We start from the raw sequence: 23217 nt of genomic DNA on the forward strand, positions 1-23217 counted from the left end.
CTCTTTATCTTTGAGAGACAAACAGCCTGTGTGGCTTAGATTTTTGGAAACTCTTGGTAGGGCCACCTATTCTTCACTGAATCATGAGGTAACACTACAACTTGATTAGTGGAATAGACCCATACAATTTGTGGGAAGTCAGTAAGCATTCTGTCATCATGACCAGGGAGTTCATTTGAAGTAGCCTGTAGCTACTCCTTCTTTCAACTTTTAATTTAGGCATCATCTGCTCCAACAAGCCTTCCCTGGCTTTCTAAGACTGGATTAGATGCCATTTTTCTGTACTTGTAGAGAGGATTAAAATTATCTGTTATATCATCATCTCCCTCCACTACACTATGGGACAAGAACTGTATTGGGGCCTGTCACAGAGAGGATGCTCAATATGTATTTGTTAAATGAATGAATGACAGATGGAGGCCAGTTCTTTGTAAACATTTGGAACAACCTCCTTACTCCTTTACTATAGACACAGATGTTTTTGTGAGCCTAAGGATGAGTTTCAGCAATTGTAGACCAGAAGGATCATGGCATTGGCTGCTTGGTGTTCACTTTATTTGCGTCTGTAAGTTCCCACCAAGCCCTAAGTTTACTGACATGGCTGGCACACTACCCCAAGCAGGTTATCCCCGAGGGAGGATAATTTTATTTTATTTTATCTTATTTTGTTTTACTGAAGTGGTAGGGTAGCATAGTGAAAAGAACACAGGCTTTCATAAAGACAGGTAGACCTGGATTCTAATTCTTGTTCCATCACTTGCTAGCTGTGTGACCTTGGATAAGGTTATAAGTCCTTTCCAAGCGTGCATTTAATTCATCTATAAAATATTCATGTTTTTTAAATTTATTCACAAATATGTACTAAACACCTGCTATACACCAGGCACTAGTCTAGATGCTAGAAATATAGTGGTAAACCAGATAAACAAGATCCCTGCCCTCATACAGCTACTCTATAAGGAGAGAGAGAGATAATAAAACAAGGAAACAATAAAGAAATATTTTCAGGTGATAAGAAGTGCTAAGAAGATAAATAAAGCAAGATAAGGGCATAAAGAGTGGTGGAAGAAGGAGAGCTCTTTTAGATAGGAGATAGCATTTGAGAAGAAACCCTGATGGTGCAAGATAGTGAGACATAAGAAGATCTTTCCTTGCAGAGAGAATAGCAATTGCAAAGGCCCTGAGGTTGGAATGAGTTTAGCATGTTTGAGAAGCAGCAAGAAGATCATGATGACTGGAGCACAGTAATTAAACAGTAGAATGGTAGTATATAAGGCCTGAGGACCAGATCATAAAGAATCTTATAGATCAGAGTAAGAATTTGGAATTTAGATTTTATTCTATGTTGGGAAACCTTTGGTGGGTACTGAGTAACATCTTCTGATTTATGCTTTTCAAAAAAGATCACTTCAGGGCTGGCCTGGTGGCGCAAGCGGTTAAGTGTGTGCACTCCACTGCGGCAGCCTGGAGTCCGCGGGTTTGGATCCCGGGCACGCACTGATGCACCGCTTGTCGAGCCATGCTGTGGTGGCGTCCCATATAAAGTAGAGGAAGATGGGCACGGACGTTAACCCAGGGCCAATCTTGCTCAGGAAAAAAAAAAAAAGAGGAGGCTTGGCATCGGATGTTAGCTCAGGGCTGATCTTCCTCACACACACACAAAAAGATCACTTCAGCTGCTAAATGGAAAATAAAACTATAGTAGAACAGGACTGAATCAGGCAGATTAGTTAAGAGACAGTTGCAATAGTCCAGGTGAAAGCTAATGCTAAGACTAGAACAACAGTGATAGAAGTAATTGAATTCAAGACGTATTTTGAAGGTAGAGCTGACAAGACTTCTTATGGATTGGATATATAGAATGAGGAAAAGAGAGCAATCAAACAATAGCTTCTGGATTTTTTACTTGAACAACTGGAGGAATGGTGATACCATTTACTGCAGTGTTGGAGACTGGAGGCAGAGCAAGTTGGGAGTCAAGATAATTTTCAGACATTAAATTTGCAACATTGGGTATTAGATTTCCAAGTTGAGATATCAAGTAGGCAGTTGGATTTATAATTCTGAATCTCAAAGGAGAGGTCAGGGCTGGAGATACAAATCTGGGGATCATCAACAAATTAAATGGTATTTAAAGCCACGTGAAATCATCTAGGGAGTGTGTGTAGCAAAGGAAGAGAAGAAGGCCTAAGAGTGAGCCCAGTATTTAGAGATTAAGATGCAGTGGAGGAGCAAACAAAGGTGATTAGGAAGGTATGGCCACTGAAATAGAAAGAAAAATCAGGAAATTAAGGTGTCATGGAAGCTGAGTGAGGAAAGTGAATCAAGAAGGAGGGATTGAGGGGCCGGCCTGGTGGTGCAAGTGGTTAAGTGCGCGTGCTCCGCTGCGGCAGCCCGGGGTTCAAGGGTTCGGATCCTGGGCGCGCACCGACGCACCGCTTGTCAAGCCATGCTGTGGCGGCGTCCCATATAAAATGGAGGAAGACGGGCATGGATGTTAGCCCAGGGCCGGTCTTCCTCAGCAAAAAGAGGAGGATTGGCAGATGTTAGCTCAGGGCCGATCTTCCTCACAAAAAAAAAAAAAAAGGAGGGAGTGATCATTTGTGCCAAAGACTACTGAGAAGTTGAGTAGGAAGAGAACAAGAATTTATCGATAGGTTTATTCGTGACTTAAACCCTTGCTGCAGTGGTAGGGACAAAAGGCTGATTAGAGAGAAGGGGAGAGGATTGATAAAGTGGAGACAGTGAGACAATTAACTTTTGAGAAATTTTGATACAAAGAGAGAAGAAAAATAGGACAGAATGAAATATTTCTTACCTACAGAAGAATATATGTGATATAAATAAATGCTCCAACCTCAGTAAAAACAATGGCAGTTGTCCGTTTGCTGTGCTCTTTGGAGTCTGCAGACTGGGAATCTTTTCCACGCATGTTCAACTGAAATTGAGGATGGTGAGGTCTCCATTGCAGTTAGCCAATGGCGTTTATTAAAGCACCAGACTACTCTTGGGGGTTGGATTGGGATTGGACTACATCGGAAAATGTAAATTGTGACCATTCCTAGTCACACCAAGTAACTGAATTCATTAGTTCCATATGGGCAGGGGTGTAGTGCAGGGTGGTGATTTGGATCATAGCCATTGTTTGTAGAAGTGCTGGGGGTGGGTAAAAGCATGGTAGTTACCTTGCCCTGACAGTTTTTTTCCAGGGGAGTATGTTTTTCTTTCTCCATGCCATAGGGAATTGTTTGCCAGATCGTGTTATTTATAACAATGTGTCATGGAACAGCTGCCAGGAAAAGAAACGAGGCTGTTCCCAGTAGCTCTCCCCACCTCCCACCCCACCATTACCACCACACAAACATACATCCGGTTTTCTGATTTGACTTTTGTTTTTTTCTTCTAGTTTTACTCAGTGGTTTTGGCTTGATTAAAAATGTTCTTGTAATGAGAGATTTCTGGGCTTTGCCATGGCGTGGTAATTGGGTTTTCTAAGCTTAATTTGTTTGCCTGGCAGCAGTTTGGGTTTTGAATTCCTGGTGTCTTGATTTCTCACCAAACACTAAAGTGCAGTCTTCTGCCTTCCCTTGAAGACCTTGTATGTTTCCGCTTTGTCAAAAATGCACATATTTGCTGTCCTTGAGAGTTGTGCTTTTTTGGGGTCGGCCCAGTGGCATATCGGTTAAGTTCACGTGCTCTGCTTCGGCGGCCCCTGGGGTTTGCGGGTTCAGATCCCAGGTGTGGACCGACGCACTGCTTGTCAAGCCATGCTGTGGCGGCGTCTCATATAAAGTAGAGGAAGATGGGCATGGATGGTAGCCCAGGGCCAATCTTCCTCGGCAAAAAAGAGGAGGATTGGCATCAGATGTTAGCTCAGGCCTAATCTTCCTCACAAAAAACAGAAAAAGAGTTGTGCTTTTTAACCTTGACATTGCCCCAGCCCCTCTAGAGGAGCAGGCTTGGGATAAGGCATACTGAGGACCGTTACAGTAGTGAGTAGGGAGGTCTGTGGAGATGCCAGTTGATCTCTGCAGAAAAAGAGGCATGTTGTTGGTGTTAGAAAAGAACTGGTCCCCCAAAACACAAGGCGGGTCAGGGTTGGTGTGCCCCACGAACTTTCATCAAGTTAATTGCATTTCAGATATACAGTTGCTTCACAGTCCAAACAGTCTGTGTTTATTCATGGTGTGTGGTCACATGTGATCAGAAATGCTTCTGGCTCTTAACAGTTTTTCCACTTTCTCTCTCTGAGCTCCAGTTAGTAGAAGAACATTTGCATTTCTAGAGTGGGCTTTGCATTTTTAGAATAAAAATCAAAACAATAGTCATTTATTTTCTTTCTGTTACACCTTTTATAAAAACATAAAGAGGGCTGGCCCCGTGGCTTAGCGGTTAAGTGTGTGCGCTCTGCTGCTGGCGGCCCGGGTTTGGATCCCGGGCGCGCACCGATGCACCACTTCCCCGGCCATGCTGAAGCCGTGTCCCACATACAGCAACTAGAAGGATGTGCAGCTGTGACATACAACTATCTGCTGCGGCTTTGGAGGAAAAATAAATAAATAAATAAAATTAAAAAAAAAAAAACAATATAAAGAAAAATAGTGTTATGAAGATGAAAGGATGATTTAATTTTCCTTTTAGACTTTTGTTTCTTCCAGCATTTCCAGCTTTGGAAACAAAGTACATTGATGAGACAGCAAAGACTTTCCTTTGGAAGTGGTGGAGTTGTAAAGAGGACAGGAATGTGTTTGGGCTCAGTGAGTCTTATGTGGCGCATTCTCTGGGAACACAGGCAGAAGAGTGCCTGACAGAATTGCACCTCCATCTGGATCCCAGGCCCTGGCCTTTCCAACTGATGCCTTTCTTTTCACACTGAGAACAGATGGCAACCAGACATTGCGGGGAGGAGTCTGTTCCTTGTGCTCTTTGGGGATTTTGCATTCAGCTTAGCAAAAACTCATCTAAAAGCGAAAAGAAAAATGAGGCTGCAGACTGTTCATAATTATGCAGGACTTGTTTGGCATTCAGTCTACTGACAGATTTATTTTTTGCAGGTATTGAATGATAACAGCATTTATTTTCCAAGACACCATTGTCACCACTTCAGAGGCATCTGCACTGGGGTCATTTTCTTCACTTTGGAGTACACTTAGTAATTCAGTTTGTTGTAGAATAGTCAGCTTGCAAAAATCAGTCATCTTATTAGAGAAACTTAGAAAAATAGAAAGGAGTTTTTTTTTCCCTCAGCAAACTGTCATTTTCATTATAATGAAATAGGACAACTTCTGTACTACTATAGTGACATATCTTTAGTAATGGCCCATGCTCTCTGCCTTTCTAAGCATTGTTGTAAGAAGTAGGATTCTGCAGGCTATTTCTTCCTTAGCTTGCATGTATATAGGCTGATTTGTTAATGTTTGGTTGTTCCTGGATGGTGAGTTGCAGTCTTAGGAATTTTTTTTCCTAAAAAGAAATGTTTATAGAGTTTTTTTTTTTTAGCTCAGAGTTAAGATTCAGAAAGAATTAAGAGATCCTTAAGCAGAAGAGTAGGAAAACAATCCAAATTTGAACTTCTGAACCTTAAGAGGCCTTCAAAAGGAATTGTTTAGGCTATAGATAATGAGTTATATGTAGAAAAAGAAACGATGGTTCTGGTACAAATTCTATATTCAGAATAAGAAATTTCAGGCAGTAAGACAAGGCAATCTGATGGTTGAGCCTACTTTCTGAGCAGCCATGACTCTGCTTTCCTAGAATGTGAGTTGAAATCATCCGTTTTCTCACCCAAAGCAGGAATCTTGATTTTAAATTAAAATCTTAGAAAAGTTGGAACCACTTAATTCCACATAGATATTCATTTTATTCTTTTGTGTGTGTGTGTGTGTGTGTGTGTGTGTGTGTGTGTGAGTGTGAGTGTATGAGGAAGATCAGCCCTCAGCTAACATGTGTTGCCAATCCTCCTCTTTTTGCTGAGGAAGAGTGGTCCTGGGCTAATATCCGTTCCCATCTTCCTCTACTTTTTTTTTTTATATGTGAGTCACCTGCCACAGCATGGCTTGATAAGCTGTGCATAGGTCCGCGCCCGGGATCCGAACCTGTGAACCCCAGGCCACTGAAGCAGAGTACACAAACTTAACCACTACACCACCGGGCTGGCCCCTCACTTTATTCTTAAACCTGGAATAATTTATTTATTTATTTATTTATTTATAATTTTATTTATTTATTTATTTTTTCCCCCAAAGCCCCAGTAGATAGTTGTATGTCATAGCTGCACATCCTTCTAGTTGCTGTACGTGGGATGCGGCCTCAGCATGGCCGGAGAAGCGGTGCGTCGGGGCACGCCCGGGATCCGAACCCGGGCTGCCAGCAGCAGAGCCCGCACACTTAACCGCTAAGCCACGGGGCCAGCCCAAACCTGGAATAATTTAGTTCAATGTTTTTCAGAGTTTTTAAAGTCTGAAAAGAAGTCTGAAACAGAATCCTAGAAAATAAAATTAATTAAAGAGGAGCTGCCTTGATTGATTCAGGAGGGCAGTAGGAACCAGGCTTTCCCTGAAGCACTCGGGAAACAGTAGGTGTGCTACTGAGAAACATTGGTGTAGTCGATTTAAATTGCAATGTAAGGAATTTTCCAGTTAATTGTTTTTGGACTTCTATTTTCTGCATTTATGGTAAAACATAATGGCAGAATGTATAGATAGAAATTTGTTTAAAATAGATTAGGTCGCCTTTCTTAGCCACTCACATTTGATACTTTCTAGTCCAGCTTTCCTCCAAGTTCCAAAATAGGGCCTGACTGAGCATAGAGTAAGTGCTCAGTAAATGTTAGATAAATAAATCATTGCAAGTGATAATCTGTTTTCTGCTTGAGCACTTCTAGTGTTGGGAAACTCATTTCCTTACAAAATTATTCCTTTTGACTAGCTCTGATTGACAGATATAAGTTAATATGGAAACCAAAAGTACTTCTGTTCATGTTTTACCTATTCATTCTTAGTTTTGCTCTTGGGCTATTCAGGTAAAATTTAGTTCTTCCTCAAATACTGTCAAGTATTTGAAGAGTGCTATTATCTCTTTCTTTTTTAACCCCACTCCCTACTCCTTGTCCTGCCCGTGGTGTCCTCCACACACAGTCTTTTCTTTTCTGTGCTAAACTTCTGTTCTTTCAGCTGTCACCGTTTCTGGCTCTTTCACCACCTTGATCATCTTCTTATTGATAATTTTTTAATTTATCAAGGTTACTCTTTAAATACGGTACTCCACCTGATATCTAGTAGCCATAGATTGGGTACTAGACAGACCAAAATTTAGAGTATCTGCCTAAGATCTAAATTCGGTTCTGTTTGGTACCCAGTACTGCAGACTAGAACCTCCATTAAATAGATCTTCAGACTTGCAAAGCTGCATTTCTTTAAGGGCTGTTCAGTAGTGCAAATTCTTTATATGAAGTCATTACTAGTTGTTAGATCTTAGATAGTTACATAACTACTACAAACCTGGTTTTTTTTTTGTCTGTAAAGTATAAATAATAATAGTGCTTACTGCATAGGGTTCTGAAGATTGAGATAATGCATGCGAAGTGTTATCACAATTCCTGACCAATAGTATGCATTCAATAAATGTTATCATTTACATATTGTAATTAATATCAATTAATTACATACAATTATCACATACAATATTGTATGTAATATCAATTACATATTGTAATTAATCTGAATTACTAAAATTGCCATTAGAAAACCCACCACTATGAGAAAATCTATTTTTACTTCATTGATTTATTCATTCATTCATCAAACAGTTACTGTCTACTATGTGCCAGGCGTTGTGATAGGTAGGTCTCATATTTTTTATCCCTAAAAATGGGGACTAATAATAATAATAGTAACAATCCCATCCCCATGGTATTATTACAAGGATTAAATGAGTGCTTTTATACATACGTGAGGTTGTATTGTAGTTGTTTACTAGCAAGACTGATTTCCCAAAGAGGGGTCATTATATTATCTTCATCCTGTTATTTCCTAGTACTGTAGCAAAGTGACTGCTTTATAGTATTTCATAACCATATTGAATCATCAAACTATGCAAAAATGCTTTTTAAACTGTAAAGGGATATATAAATTTAAGATCATTAATTCCATAGTTGTGGGAATAGACAATGTGTTGGTTTTCAGGCTCTGTTCCTTAGAGCCCAGGATTCCAGAGGTTCCTCCAGGATGGTAGCAGTCAGGCATGCACAAAAGGCAGGTAGAGGGGCCAGCCCCGTGCCTTAGCAGTTGAGTGCGTGCGCTCCGCTGCTGGCGGCCCGGGTTCGGATCCCGGGCGCGCACCGACGCACCGCTTCTCTGGCCATGCTGAGGCCGCGTCCCACATACAGCAACTGGAAGGATGTGCAGCTATGACATACAGCTGTCTACTGGGGCTTTGGGGGAAAAATAAATAAATAAATAAAATTATAGGGAAAAAAAAGGCAGGTAGATATTTCAGGCTCTCCCCAGCACAGTTCAATTAGAATAACCCTGTTTATTTTACTTATTCTGCTGCTATAAAAAAGGTTTGAAAACAAGTGTCCGGTTGGTGTATGCTTCTAAGCCACTGTAAGTTTATCCTGTGATGATTTGTATGATCCGTTGTCTTTTGTGATAATTGACTTTCTCTTTCTCCATGTGACAGACAGATGTACTGGTCCTGAGCTGTGATCTGATAACAGATGTTGCCTTACATGAGGTTGTGGACCTGTTCAGAGCTCATGATGCGTCACTCGCCATGTTAATGAGAAAAGGCCAAGATAGCTTAGAACCAGTTCCTGGTCAAAAAGGGAAAAAAAAAACAGGTAAGAAGACTGGAGTTCGATTTATTTGTTGGGTTTTTGATAATTTTTATTACCATTCATGCTTTCACTTAAGAAACATTTATTGAGAACCGACTGCACTGCAGGCACTGTGCTAGGGGTTAATGACGTAAGGTCAAATAAGACACAGTCCTGACTTGAAGGGGCTTATAACTATTGATTAGATTCTGTAATATCCAAGAGGCTTTTTGTATGCAGAGAGGAGCACTCTGACCTGTTTGCATTGTGTTTAAGGCTCAAATAATTGAATGCAATATATCTAAGAAACAAAAAGTCTAATTTAAAATCAACTTTTTGAAAGTATTTAAACCTTGGTTACAGATTTAATCAGATACCTTTAAGCAATTAAAATTATTATTACAAATTTAGTATGGTTGATTCTTTTGAATACTCCAGTCACCCTAAATAGCCAATAAACAAAATAGTTGTGACCACGCTTTGTCTTCTTAGGATTACAACTTATTTATCTTGATATTTTCCTGGGATTCCAGTAGTAGGTTATTTAATTTTTTTAATCTTCAGAGAGTTACAGTAATCTTATCAGACCAAAAAGAAAAGGAATAATACTCTGGTCCAGCCAAGGTTACAGAATTTGGGTTATTGACCTGTTGCCAATTTTTGGTAAGGCATAGTTCCTGATTGCTTCTCCCCAGAGTATTTCAAACCTGAGTTGCCAATTCCCTGATTAGGCTACCTTTTGAAAAATCTTAGTTCTCTCTCCTCCTCCACCTGAATCATTTCTATATTTTTATCTTATAGGTCACTAATTCTCTCTTCCATAAGTTCTGCTTTATTTTTTGTGCTTTCTACGTTATTTTTTATCTCATTGATTGTCTTCTTCATCTCTAGAATTTTTGTTTGGTTTTTTTTTTTTTTAGAGCTTCAGTCTCTTTGGTGAAGTATCCCTCTGTCATTAATTTTATTATTGAGCTCACTGAACTGTCTTTCTGAGTTTTCTTGTAACTCATTGAGTTTCTTTATGATTGCTGTTTTGAATTCTCTGTCAGTTAGATTGTAAATTTCTGTGACTTCAGATTTGGTTTCTAGAGAGTTTTCATTTTCCTTCTGTTTGCAGTGTTACTGTAGTTCTTCATGGTGTTTGATGAATTGATCCTCTACCAGCACATTTGTGATAGTAATCACCTTCTCTTATTTGGGTATGGCTTTGGTTACTTGGCTCTGGTTGCCTGGGTCTTGTGTTCCTCCACTGGCTCTCTGCAGGCTCGGATGCTGTTGTCCTGTGCACCACCTGTGTTGCTGTTCCCCAGTTGTCTGGGGGTACTGGTTTTACCACTGCCAGGGGTGCTGGATTCATGGGTGTTGCTGTTGCTGGTGGGGGCCCAGGGACCTGGGGACTTGTATGTAGCCCCCCTGCTGATAGAGTTGGTGTCTGGGGTACCTCTACTGGGGGCTGGGTGCTCCCACCCTGTCTACTCACAGTTGTGTGGGTCGGGCTGCTGCCTCTGCTGCTGCTCCATCGACCGTCGTGGGACGGGATCGCCGCCACGCTGCTGCCACTGCTGCTCGGGTATTCGTGTGTGCTCATGTGCACATGGGGCTGCTGCCGGCTGCCACCGCCTCCCCAGCGGTGTTTGCATGCGCACGGTGCTGCAGCCAACCGCTGCCACTGCCTCCTGACTGGGCTGCTTTTACTAAGTGAACTTATGACTAGAAAGCTTTGTAAGATCATACTTTTTATATAGGTTTTAGTTTTTCCTGAAATGATGTGTTTTTTCCCTGGAATGATGTGTTCTTTAGCTTTTACTTAGCCAGCATTATGTAACCCATTGTCCTGTCATTATATATTGACATAGTCTGTTATGATTATTACAGGCTATGTATGGCTTATTAGTATCTTACTATTATTTTTTTGTTTGTTTGTTTTGTTTTGTGAGGAAGCTTAGCCAGGAGCTAACATCCATTGCCAATCTTCCTCTTTTTGCGGAGGAAGATTGGCCCTGAGCTAACATCTGTACCAGTCTTCCTCTATTTTGTATGTGGGTCACCACCACAGCATGGCTGCTGATGAGTGGCGTAGGTCTGCACCTGGGAACCGAACCCGGGCTGCCGAAGTGGAGCACACCAAACTTAACCACTAGGCCGTGGGGTGGGCCCCAGATTTTTCATTCTTAACATGAATTTTTTTTTTTGGGGGGGTGAGGAAAATTGGCCCTGAGCTAACACCTGTTGCCAATCTTCCTCTTTTTGCTTGAGGAAGGGTGGCCCTGAGCTAACATCTGTGCCAAACTTCCTCTGTTTTTTGTATGTGGGATGCCGCCACAGCATGGCTTGATGAGTGGTGTAGGTCTGTGCCCGGGATCCAAACCCGCAATCCCCAGGCCGCCGAGGCGGAGCGTGTGAACTTAACCACTACGCCACTGGGCTGACCCCTTAACATGAATTTTTGTATTCCTCAATATCTATATTTTGTTATATTTGAAGGCTAAGGTTCACCTAAATAACCAAGTTTTAAATTCCTCATATGGAATGCTATGCATTTCAATGATAAGCATTTTTTAAAAGAATGCTAAAATTCTCAGATTGTATGTTTGGTCTGCCTCTTGGCTGCTATTATGTGCCAAAACAGCCAACAGTCCCCTCTTCCTCAGATATTAATAGTCTGGATCCCCTAGGTCCAGGTTTCCTAAATGGTGTTCTTACTGACTTATAGGAGAATGGCTAATGGCTAGATGTTTCAGGAGCCATCTTTCTCACCCTTGCCACTTTCTTCTCAGAAGATTTGTAGGAGATGTAGATACTGAGGAGGGCAAGATCAAATTCATTTTGGATTTTTCAGACTAGTTTTTTCTTGCTGCAGGCCTTTACGCGTGTTCTCTGCCTGAAATTCTCTCCACCCCCTTTCTCCCAACATATGTACTCTAAATCCAGTTTAGCCTTTAAGTTACTTTCTGAGAGAGGCCCCCCTTGACCCCCTAATATAAAATTATATCCCCTTGTTTGCCTACATATGGCAGCCTTGCTCTCTTCTTTACTCTCCTCTATTGGACTATAAGCTCCATGAGAGCAGGGATCATAACTGTTTTGTTCGTTTTATCCCCAGCACCTGACCCAGTTATGACCCATCGTGAGCAGTCAGTAGATGTTATTGAGTGGTTAAGGGGCCTGCCTATAAATGCGGCTTTTATTGCTGGTGAGAGTTAAGAGAAAGTGGACTCAAGCCCTAGCAGTTTAAATCCTAAAAATGTGAGTCTGAGCTGTAGTTAGATTCATGAGTGGGTATTATAAGAGCCCGAGTTTATAATGATTTCAGCAATATGGGTTTAGCAGACTGATACTATGTTGCCTTTTACTTTAGAAATATTTAGAAATATTTTCAAGATTTTTTAATAGACACCTACTGCTGTAGCATGGCCATTAAGAACACAGGCTCGTGGCTTAGCGGTTAAGTGCGCGCGCTCCGCTGCTGGCGGCCCGGGTTCGGATCCCAGGTGCGCACTGACGCACCGCTTCTCCGCCCGTGCTGAGGCCGCGTCCCACATACAGCAACTAGAAGCCTGTGCAGCTATGACATACAACTATCTACTGGGGCTTTAGGGAAAAAAAGAGGAGGAAGATTGGCAATAGATGTTAGCTCAGAGCCAGTCTTCCTCAGCAAAAAGAGGAGGATTAGCATGGATATTAGCTCAGGGCTGATCTTCCTCACAAAAAAAAAAAAAAGAACACAGGCTCTAGGGGCCGGCCTGGTGGTGTAATGGTTAAGTTCGTACACTCTGCTTCAGCAGCCTAGGGTTCGCGGGTTTGGATCCCAGGCACAGACCTTCACACTGCTCATCAAGCCATGCTGTGGTGGTGTCCCACATACAAAATAGAGGAAGATTGGCACAGATGTTAGCTCAGGGACAATCTTCCTCAAGCAAAAAGAGGAAGATTGGCAACAGGTGTTGTTAGCTCAGGGACAATCTTCCTCACCAAAAAAAAAAAAGAACACAGCCTCTAGAGTTTAGACTGTGTGGGTTTCAATGCTCAAAAACTGTATGATTTTGGGCAAATTATCTAACCATCCTGGACTTCATTTTCTTTAGCTGTAAATGAGACTGAATCCTTTCAGGATTTTTTGTGAGAATTAAATGAAATGTCTATAAAGCGTGCGATCTACTGCTTGAAACGTGGTAGTTGTTTCACGTTTATAGAAATATTCCTATGGGAAGTAATTTGGTCCTGTAGCATAACAAATCACATTTAATAACTTTGCAAGCATTCTACATTACATATTTAAAGGGAAATTTTCGTATTTTATGTAAAATGGCAATGCTTTAAAGACCACAAAATATCAAAATGTTTTTGTTTGCATAATAGCATGTAAATCTAAAAGGAAATTACTGGTGGCAGGCTAACTGTCTAGATAAACCTCTTTGGAAGGACCACATATAACTTTTTCTGGTGATTCAGAGAGGCCCTGCTTTCTAGCCTTTTTTAGGTGTCACCTTCTCAGAAAAAATTGGGTGACTTGGAGGTGTGAGAGAGACCCAGAAACTTAGCTAAGCTATGCAGGGAAATGGGGTCTATAAACTCTGGCAGACCCCATTTACTGATTTTTGCAGCAGTGGGTACCATCGCTGAAATATAAGATCTGCCACTTGGTCAGTGTTCAGCCATTGTTCCACCATTGCTTGATATTTGAATGGGTAAAGGGATCAGTTTAACACAGTTACTGAGCACGTGTTATGCCAAGCACTGGACTAGGTACCAAGGCCCATATAAATGAGGAAACCCACAATATCCCTACCATCAAGGACAGACAGACAAGTGTTCATTATACTCTCCTTAATCATAGGGCATTTTGAGAAACTCAAAGCCTGATGGGGAAAGTTGGATTGGAAACCGATCTTGAGACAATTTATGAAAGCCTCGTATATGTAATTTTTGCATTCACAAAAATCAGGTGGTAAAGATAACACATTATATAAAGAGAATATCAGTGGTACTATATATACATATATATCTTAATCTTGCAATAATGTGTAAAGATAATTAATTTCCATTTACCATCCCTTGCTTGTTAGAAACTTCAAGATTTCCTTCTTTCTGGGCCAGCCCTGTGGCTTAGCGGTTAAGTGCGCGTGCTCCGCTGCTGGCGGCCGGGGTTCGGATCCCGGGCGCGCACCGACGCACCGCTTCTCCGGCTATGCTGAGGCCGCGTCCTACATACAGCAACTAGAGGGATGTGCAGCTATGACATACAACTATCTACTGGGGCTTTGGGGGAAAAAAATAAATAAATAAAATTATAAAAAAAAAAGAAAAGATTTCCTTCTTTCTCAGTTTCAGTGAGAACATAGTATATTTGTTTTGCTTTATTGCCGATAATATGTTTACTAAGGGACTTTTTTTAAGACAAATTATTGATTATTGTCTCTACAGTTCCACTGTGTCTCTTGGAATATTTAAAAATGGAAAAAGTTCTAGGAAGCTCTTATTTAACCCAGCCAGTTCACTGTAGTATTTCTCAAACTCCTCCCCAGTTCTTATAGTTATATAGCCCTAGTCCAGACTAGAATCAGTATATATCAGTGTGCTTCAGAATCACAGGAGTGAAAGCTGTCACTTGTTGTTATCTCTCAATCAGCTTAGCTCTCTCTGCACTAATAAATTTTGGCAGGCAATTCTGAACCTGTATTTCTTTTGCTTCCATTTCTTTTATTTTTATCAAAGCTCTACTGCAAAAAAAAAAAAAAACTTCTATTCCTGCTTGGGCTTCTGCTTTATCTGTATTCGCTTCTCAGTCCTCATTTTCTCCCCCGCACTGCTCTGCCCCACCCTTTTTTTTTCCTAATTATATCCAATGGAAGTGACTTGAAATCCCTACAATCTCAAAACTGAAATTCTTGTGACTGAGGAAACAGTATGCAGAAGGTAAGTTCAAATGGGCTAGAATTCATAAGTCACAATATGGTAAGTACAATAATAGGAGCGTGTGCAAAATACAGCTAGCAATTTAATGTCACAATTACAGGGAAATTTATTTATTTATTTATTTATTTATTTATTTTTAATTTTTATTTATTTATTTATTTCCCCCAAAGCCCCAGTAGATAGTTGTATGTCATAGTTGCACAGCCTTCTAGTTGCTGTATGTGGGACGCAGCCTCAGCATGGCCGGAGAAGCGGTGCATCGGTGCGCGCCCAGGATCCGAACCCGGGCCACCAGCAGCGGAGCGTGTGCACTTAACCGCTAAGCCACGGGGCCGGCCCAGGGAAATATATTTAAAGGCACGCAAAGAAGGAAGTGAGCAATTTACTCATGTGCAGACAGGGTAGTTGGTATGAAATCAGATTTTTGACTTACAAATGCATTAAATTTTGATGTAGACATTGAATTTAGGACATACTATATATAAAATCTATTCTAAGCCCTATATGAGAAACAGATAATCAGGATTTGCTCTCAAGCTAAAATCCAGTGAAGGGGGCTTAGGCAGTTTTGCTGTTTACCAAGTTTTTATATCCATTTATGCCCTACTAGCACTTTGTGAATAGGTGCTCAAGATCACATCAGTGGTAAGTGGTAGAATCAGAACTTGAACTCATGCCTTCTGACTCCATAGCCTGGGCTTTCTTTTTTTTTTTTTTTTTTACTTTTTATTTTAATCAAGGTTTTATGTGTCCATAATTTAAAGAGTGATATAATTACCCAAGATATGTTATAATAAATAGCAGTCTACCACCGTGTATCCTAACTTCACTCAGAGGCAACCAATTTCAATATTTTTAGCTAATTATTTTCACTTTTAACTCCAAATCTCCAAATAACATGATTTTGTTTGCTATGTCTTGATATTTTTAGCTTTGGTTTGCTATGTCTTGATTTATTTATTTGCTTTCTACTATGGAATTTAAAGATTTAATTCTGTTTTCCATACTGTTTGCGCCCAACCCACACATGCAAACTTCCAGTCTCCCCAGCTTCCTAATATATTTATATCGTAGTGTTGATTAACTGAATATTTAATGTTGACATTATTACAACTATAAATAGTATTCACAGCTAAACCTTGTAGCATGTGATTACTTTTTTCTTTCCTCCTTTTATTTTTCTAAAAATTAATTTTCTTGTTTTTTCATTGCTTAGTTTTATGTGTATTTTTCACTAATTCAACCTTAGCCCCAGTTGTGTGAATTTCCTCTCATTACTTTCTCATACGTTAAGTCTTCCCTCAATTTCAAATTCTTGAAGATATCTCTCCTAGAGCTTTTCTGGAGTAGTTGCTGTGCTGTAGATCTGTCATTTTAGGTTGACCCTTCACTCTCGTATCTTGAACCTCATATTTTCCTCTTTCTTAGTTTATATCCACATTTTTTGTGTGGACCATACCCTGTGGTAGCCACCTGAGATGGGGTTTGTGAAAAATAAGTTTTTTGAGCTTTTGCATGCCTTTATTCTGTTCTCATGCTTGTTTGATATTTTGGCTGGATATAAACTTCTCTTGGAAATCATGTCCCCTCAAAAATTTGAAGGTATTATTTCACTATCTTCTAGCTTTTCTGTGAAGTCCAACACCATTCTGATTCTTGATTCTTTGTGTGAAACCTTTTGTTTTTCCCTTTCCAGAGGCTGATAGGATATTTTTGTTTCCAAAGTTCTAAAATTTCACATTGATGTGTCTTGGTATGTTCTAATGTCATCCTCTGTGTTGGATGCTAATGGGCCTTTCAATCCGAAAATTTTTTTTTTTTTTTTTTTTTTTTTGTGAGGAAGATCAACCCTGAGCTAACATCCATGCTAATCCTCCTCTTTTTGCTGAGGAAGACCGGCTCTGAGCCAACATCTATTGCCAATCCTACTCCTTTTTTTTTTCCCCAAAGCCCCAGTAGATAGTTGTATGTCATAGTTGCACGTCCTTCTAGTTGCTGTATGTGGGACGTGGCCTCAGCATGGCCGGAGAAGCGGTGCATTGGTGCGCGCCCAGGATCTGAACCCGGGCCGCCAGTAGCGGAGTGTGCGCACTTAACCGCTAAGCCACGGGGCTGGCCCTAAATTAATTCCATTTTTAACCCATCATCCAACTCAAACTTTAAAGTAACTTCTGCCAGTGTGATCTTCCCTTCCCCCAACTCACTGTTGTCCCTATCTAAGGTAATTACCTTGCTGAATCCTGTGTTTATCTTTTTCTTTTGGCTTTCTTTTTCATATAGTTATAGCTCAGCTTTGTGTATTCCTAAAAATATATGCATATATTTTTATTGCTTCTAATTTTATTTTTAAAAAAAGATAGCATGATGTATGTAATCTTCCAGGACTTATTTTTTATTCGGTATTATATTACCAAGGTTCATCCTTATTGTTATGTGCAGGTATAGTGTCATCATTTTGAGTACTATACAAAATTCCACTGTATAAATACACTACAGTTTATTTATTCACTTTTCAAGCAATGGAAGTTTAGATTGATTCCAAACTTTTGCTATTATGACTAGTGCTGTTATGAACATTCATGTACATGTCGCTTAATGGGCATGTACAAGAGTTTCTTAGTAGAATTGCTGGGTTGTACGATATATGAATGTTCAATTTTGAGGGTAATGCTAAACTGTTTTACTCTTTTCCAAAGTAATTATATCAGTTTCCTCAACTAGCAGCAATTTAAAAGAATTCATTGCTCCATATACTCTCCAGCACTTGGTATTGCCAGACTCTTTGTGTCAATTGAGGAGTAAAATGGTATCTTATCTCATTGTGATCTTTGTCTGCATTTCCTTGATCTAGTGAGGTTGAGCATCTCTATTTGTTCAGTGGTCATGTTTATTTTCTCTTCTGTGAAATGCCTATCCATATATTTTGCCTAGTTTTCGATGAGGTTATTTGCATTTTTCTTACTGATTTGTATTCTTACCAATCCTTTGTCAGTTGGATGTCCTGCAAATATATTTTCCCAATGTAAAATGGGAAAACTTTTCTCACTTTTTTTTTTTAACCCTCAAAACAAGTTTATTTGGGAATAGCCAAAAGAATTGCAGTTTGAGATATGCATGCTGTAGCAACGACAGGCAAATCCCTTTTCTCACTTTCTTTAAGACTTCTTCTGATGAACAAAAATTCTGAATTTACCAAAAATTTAAAAGCACTTTTTTGTGTCTTGTTAAAGAACTCCTTTCCTACTGTAAGTTCTGAACAATATTAACTTAGATTTTCTATTAAGAATTTTAATTTTCTATTAAGTTTTATACTTCACACATAATTTCTTGATCCATTTAGAGTTGTGTTTTGTATATGGTGTGAGCTTGGTATCCAGTTTAATCTTTTTTCCCTGTGGATGACCCTTTTTCCTAGCTCCAATTATTAAATAGACACTCCTTTCTCCACTGATCTGACATGTCAGCTTTACCATGTTCTCAAGTTTCATACATGCTTGGGTCTGTTTCTGGGTTCTATTTTATTCCAGTGGTCAATTTGTTTATTCCCATGACAGTATTAAAACTTAAATCATAATTAGTATAGATTTATTGTAAGTCCCAGTATCAGATAGGACAAGTCTCTTCTCCTTGCTCTTCTTTTTCAGAAGTGTCCTGGCTATTTTTGGCCCTGGACTCTTCCATGTACATTCCTAGAATCAGCTTATCCAGTTTCATGAATACCTGTTAAAATTTTTGTTGGAATTGCATTGAATCTATAGATGATTTTGTAAAGAATTAATCTTTACATTATTAAATCTTTCTGTCCATTAATATGGTACATCTTTACATTTATTTAGGCCTTCTTTAATATCTCAATAAAGTTTTGTAATTTTTTCTGAGAGATGTCTCACATACTTTAGTTTCATTTAGTTCTAGGTACTTGATATTTTCTGATACTGTTGCAATTGGTATCTTCTTTTTCATTACGTTTTCTAATTTATTTGTTGATATATAGAAATGCAGTGGACTTTTATGTATAAATCTTATATCCAGCTACCTCGCCAAGCTCTCCTATTATTTCTAATGACTTATCTGTAGATTCTTTGGAGTTTTTTATGTAAACATTCAAACCTTCTGCAAATACAGTTTTATTTCCACGTTTCTAGTCTTTGTGTTTCTAGTTTCTTTTTCTTGTCTTACTGTGCTGACGAGGACCTCTAATGCATATATAGAGAGAGAGAGCAATAGTAGTTGGCACCCTTTTCTCATTCCTGTTTTTATTTTTTTTATTTTTATTTATTTATTTTTTGTGAGGAAGATCAGCCCTGAGCTAACATCCGATGCCAGTCCTCCTCTTTTTTGCCAAGGAAGATGGGCCCTGGGCTAACATCCATGCCAATCTTCCTCTACTTTATATGGGACGCTGCCACAGCATGGCCTGACAAGTGATGCATCAGTGCGCACCCGGGATCCGAATCTGCGAACCCCGGACTGCCAAAGTGGAGTACACGCACTTAAACCCTGCACCACCAGACTGGCCCCTCATTCCTGTTTTTAAAAGGAATATTTTCAACATCTCTCATTTAAAATAATGTTTACTACAGGTTTTTATACCTACTTGTCATCAGATTGATGAAGTCTCTTCTAGTTCTAATTTATTGAGTTTTTTTAATAAGTATATTAATTTTATCAAATGTTGTTTCTGCATGCCTTCAAGTGATCATACGGCTTTTCTCTTTTACTCTAATAATGTGATGAATTACAATTATAGAGTTTCTATTTAAACTATCTTTGTATATCTGGATAAACCTAACTTGATCATGGCTTATTACCCTTTTACACATTGTATCAGTTAGTTTTTATGCACAACAAACCTCCCCAAACTAGTGGCTTAAAACAACAGTCATTTACTTGCTCATGATTCAATAGGTTGGCAGCTTGGCCTGGTATAACTGATTTGGCTCATCTCTGTTAAGTGATATCAGCTAGTGTATCAGTTATCTATTGCTGCTAGTGTATTAGTTATCTATTTTTTTGTAGCAAATTACCATAAATTTAACATCTTAAAACAACACTGTGGGTCAGGAATCTAGGCATGGCTTAGCTGGGTCCTCTGATTCAGAGTCTTGCACAAAGCTGAAATCAAAGTGTCATCCAGGGCTGAGGCCTCATCTTAAGGCTCAATTAGGGTAGGATTTACTTCTAACAGAGCTCCCTTGTTTACTGGCAGAATTTCAGTTCCCTGAGGACTATTGAACTGAGAGCCTCAGTTTCTAGCTAGCTTTTGGCCAGAGGCTGCCCTCATTCCTTATTACTTTGGCATCTCCAGCATAGCAGCTTGCTTCATCAAACCATCTAGCAAGACAGAAGTTATGAACTCATGTAACCTAATCATGAAAGTAACATCTCATCACTTTTGCCACCTTCTGATGGTGAGAAGCAAGTTGCTAGCCCAGCCCATACTCAAGGGGAGGGTATACAGAAAGGTGTGAATACCAGGAGGGAGTTATCATTCTCAGAGCCTGCATACCACAGGTGGCCTCACTAATATGTCTAGGGCCTCAGCTGTGACAGCTGAGTTTCTCTTTCCGTCTAGTCTCTTATCACACAGGAGACTAGCCAGGCTTATTCACATGACAGCAGCAGCAGGCTCTAAGAGAGTAAGAGAAGAAGCTCCAAGGCCTCTTGAGGCCTAAACTCAGAACTCACACTGTGTCACTTCCTCTGCACTTAGTCACAGCTAGTCACCAGTCCAGCCTAGATATAAAGGATGGGAAACTAGACCTTCCCTCTTTCTTTTTTTCCTGGGAGCACTTTTTTTCCTTCAGATTTTTTTGTTGTGGTAAAATACACGTGACATAAAATTTACCATCTTTTTTTAAGTGTACAGTTCACTTTTTAAATACATTTATAATGTTGTGCAACCATCACCACCATCCATCTCCATAACTCTTTTCATTTTGTAAAATTGAAACTCTATACCCATTAAACAATAACTCCCTGTTCCTCCCTGCCCCCAGCCCATGGCAACCACCATTCTACTTTCTGTGTTTATGATTTTGACTACTTTGAGTACCATATATAAGTGGAATCATACAGTATGTGTCTTTTTGTCACAGACTTATGTTACTTAGTCTTATGTCCTCAAGGTTTATCCATGTTGTAGCATATTACAGAATATCCTTCCTTTTTAAGGCTGAATAATGTTCTCTTGTATGTATATACTACATTTTGCTTATCCATTAATCTCTCAATGAACACTTGGGTTGCTTCCACGTTTTAGCTTTTATGAATAATGCTGCCGTGAGCATGGGTGTACAAATATCTCTTCAAGACCCTGCTTTCAATTCTTTTGACTGTATACCCAGAAGTGGGATTGCTGGATCATATGGTAGTTTTATTTTTAATTTTTTGAGGAATCACCATACTGTTTTCCACAGTAGCTATACCATTTTACATTCTAGACCTTACCTCTTGACGGGAGGAGCTGCAACAAGTTTGTAACCCTCTAAAATCTACTATATACACTGTTAGTTTTGATTTACTAATATTTGTTAAGGATCCTTGTTTATTTATATAATAAGTGAATATGCCTGTAGTTTTTCTTTCTCATGATATCTTTGTCTGGTTTTGGCATCAGGATCACGCTGGCCTCATAAAATTATGAGTTAGAATTCCCCACTCAAACATGATGCCTGTCACAGGGGAGGTACACAAATATATTTATTAGTTGAATGAATGAATGGATAAGTAAGTGACTATAGAAGAGACAGAAGGGTCGGTCAGAGAAGTAAAAAACTAGGAAAAAGTATGAATAGTTGATCATGACAGAATTTTTTTAAATGGAATTTCATAGTTTCAGCTGCTGTCTTAACCTTATTTGTGTAGTCTTTCTTTTAGGATGGACATTCTGATGTTACCTATTCTGCTCCCAAAGCGGAATTCACTTTGTTAAAGCAGAACAGAAAGAAACCTTTCCAAGTTTCTAAAATTTGTATCATATTCTGAGGTCCCAGTTACTATGGTAGCTGCAAAGAAGCAAATACAAGGGGGGTGGCGCTGAGAGTGAGGGGAATGTGACTGAAGTGCAACATAGCTGAAAATTTTACTTTTGGAAATTATTGCTCCCAGGACATTTGTAATTCAAGGTTTTTGTAGGCCTAAGTACTTGGATAGGGTAAGCACTCCAAATTATATCCAAAAATAACATCTCTGTGTTTCTTTTTAAAATGTTGGCTCATAATCAGACCTTTGCAGACTTTGTTATATTCTCAAGTTTCCGTGTAATGGATGAATTGATATATGTCAAAGCTGCTGTGTGGCATTTGAAATTCTCTGTAAAACTTACCTTCAAACTGGTGTTATTTATACCCTTCCTTCTTTGGAGTTCACTAGTCTTGGTTATTGAAAAATCTACATGTAACTTTTTTTTTTTTAATTTATTTATTTTCCCCCCAAAGCCCCAGTAGCTAGTTGTATGTCATAGCTGCACATCCTTCTAGTTGCTGTATGTGGGACGCGGCCTCAGCATGGCCAGAGAAGCAGTGCGTCGGTGCGCGCCCAGGATCCGAACCTGGGCTGCCAGTAGCGGAGCGCGCGCACTTAACCGCTAAGCCACGGGGCCGGCCCTACATGTAACTTCTTATGATAGTTTCTCCCTATTCAGATTCAAACACTGCTTGTGATGAGATGACCAGAGACCATCTGAAGGAATGAATGCTTTCAAGCACCTGAGCTAAACACATTGTACACTTGAGTAATACATTTGGTTCTAGGTATACAAGCAGCTGCAGCCAACAGTGAAGCATGTTCAGTTATATAGTAGCCATTGTCTGTTGGTAGGAGGCAGACAAATTCATCTTTAGAGAGATCATTTTTTCTAGAGCTCAAACTTCAGTTTCTCCTTTTCAAAGAGGTATTAAATAATTGCTTATTTGGTTGTTGTCAGAATCAAATGAGAGCATGTATTTTGTTTAATTTCTTAGCTTGAACATTTAATAGCACTATTTTAGTTAATAGCATTATTATAAGAGCTTTACAAATATTAACTCATTTAGTCCTCATAACAACCCTGTGAGGTAGGCCCTATTATTATCTCCATTTTACAGATGAAACAGAAACAGAGAGGTTTAGTATTTCGCTAAGACATACAAATAGTAAGTGGGATTAATACCCAGGGGCATAGCTTCAGAAGCTCTCTTAATCATTATGCTATGTTGCCTCCATGTGAAAATGCTTTTGTAGGCTCTAAATAGATACTTTACAGATGTTAGTAGCAAATTTTATTAAGTGTCCAACACTATACTAGTTGTTATGGGAGATTTAAAGAGATCATAAGCCTGCCTTTGATGAGTTTATAATCTGGTTGGGATAAGAAATATGACACAGAAAACAGCAATAATATGGCAGCCTGTAAGATCATTGTCTACCAGAGAACTCTCCATATCTAGTAAAGATGCCTTTTATTTTCTTTGAATGCTCCCATGCACAGCATAAAATCTAGT

General features: G+C 39.4%; 1 protein-coding gene across 3 annotated transcripts in view; it reads left to right on the top strand.

Annotated features, from left to right (window-relative positions):
* EIF2B3 (eukaryotic translation initiation factor 2B subunit gamma) overlaps nt 1–23217 on the top strand; it is a 144899-nt gene that overhangs the window by 36082 nt on the left and 85600 nt on the right. For all 3 annotated transcript variants that reach the window (XM_004442010.3, XM_087446061.1, XM_087446060.1), the window contains exon 4: nt 8683–8842. In XM_004442010.3, the coding sequence (XP_004442067.1) occupies nt 8683–8842 (160 nt within the window). The remainder of the gene's footprint in view (nt 1–8682; nt 8843–23217) is intronic.

The sequence above is a fragment of the Ceratotherium simum genome, chromosome 22 (assembly GCF_057802395.1).
Source record: "Ceratotherium simum simum isolate JZ-2026a chromosome 22, ASM5780239v1, whole genome shotgun sequence".
Classification (NCBI taxonomy): domain Eukaryota; kingdom Metazoa; phylum Chordata; class Mammalia; order Perissodactyla; family Rhinocerotidae; genus Ceratotherium; species Ceratotherium simum.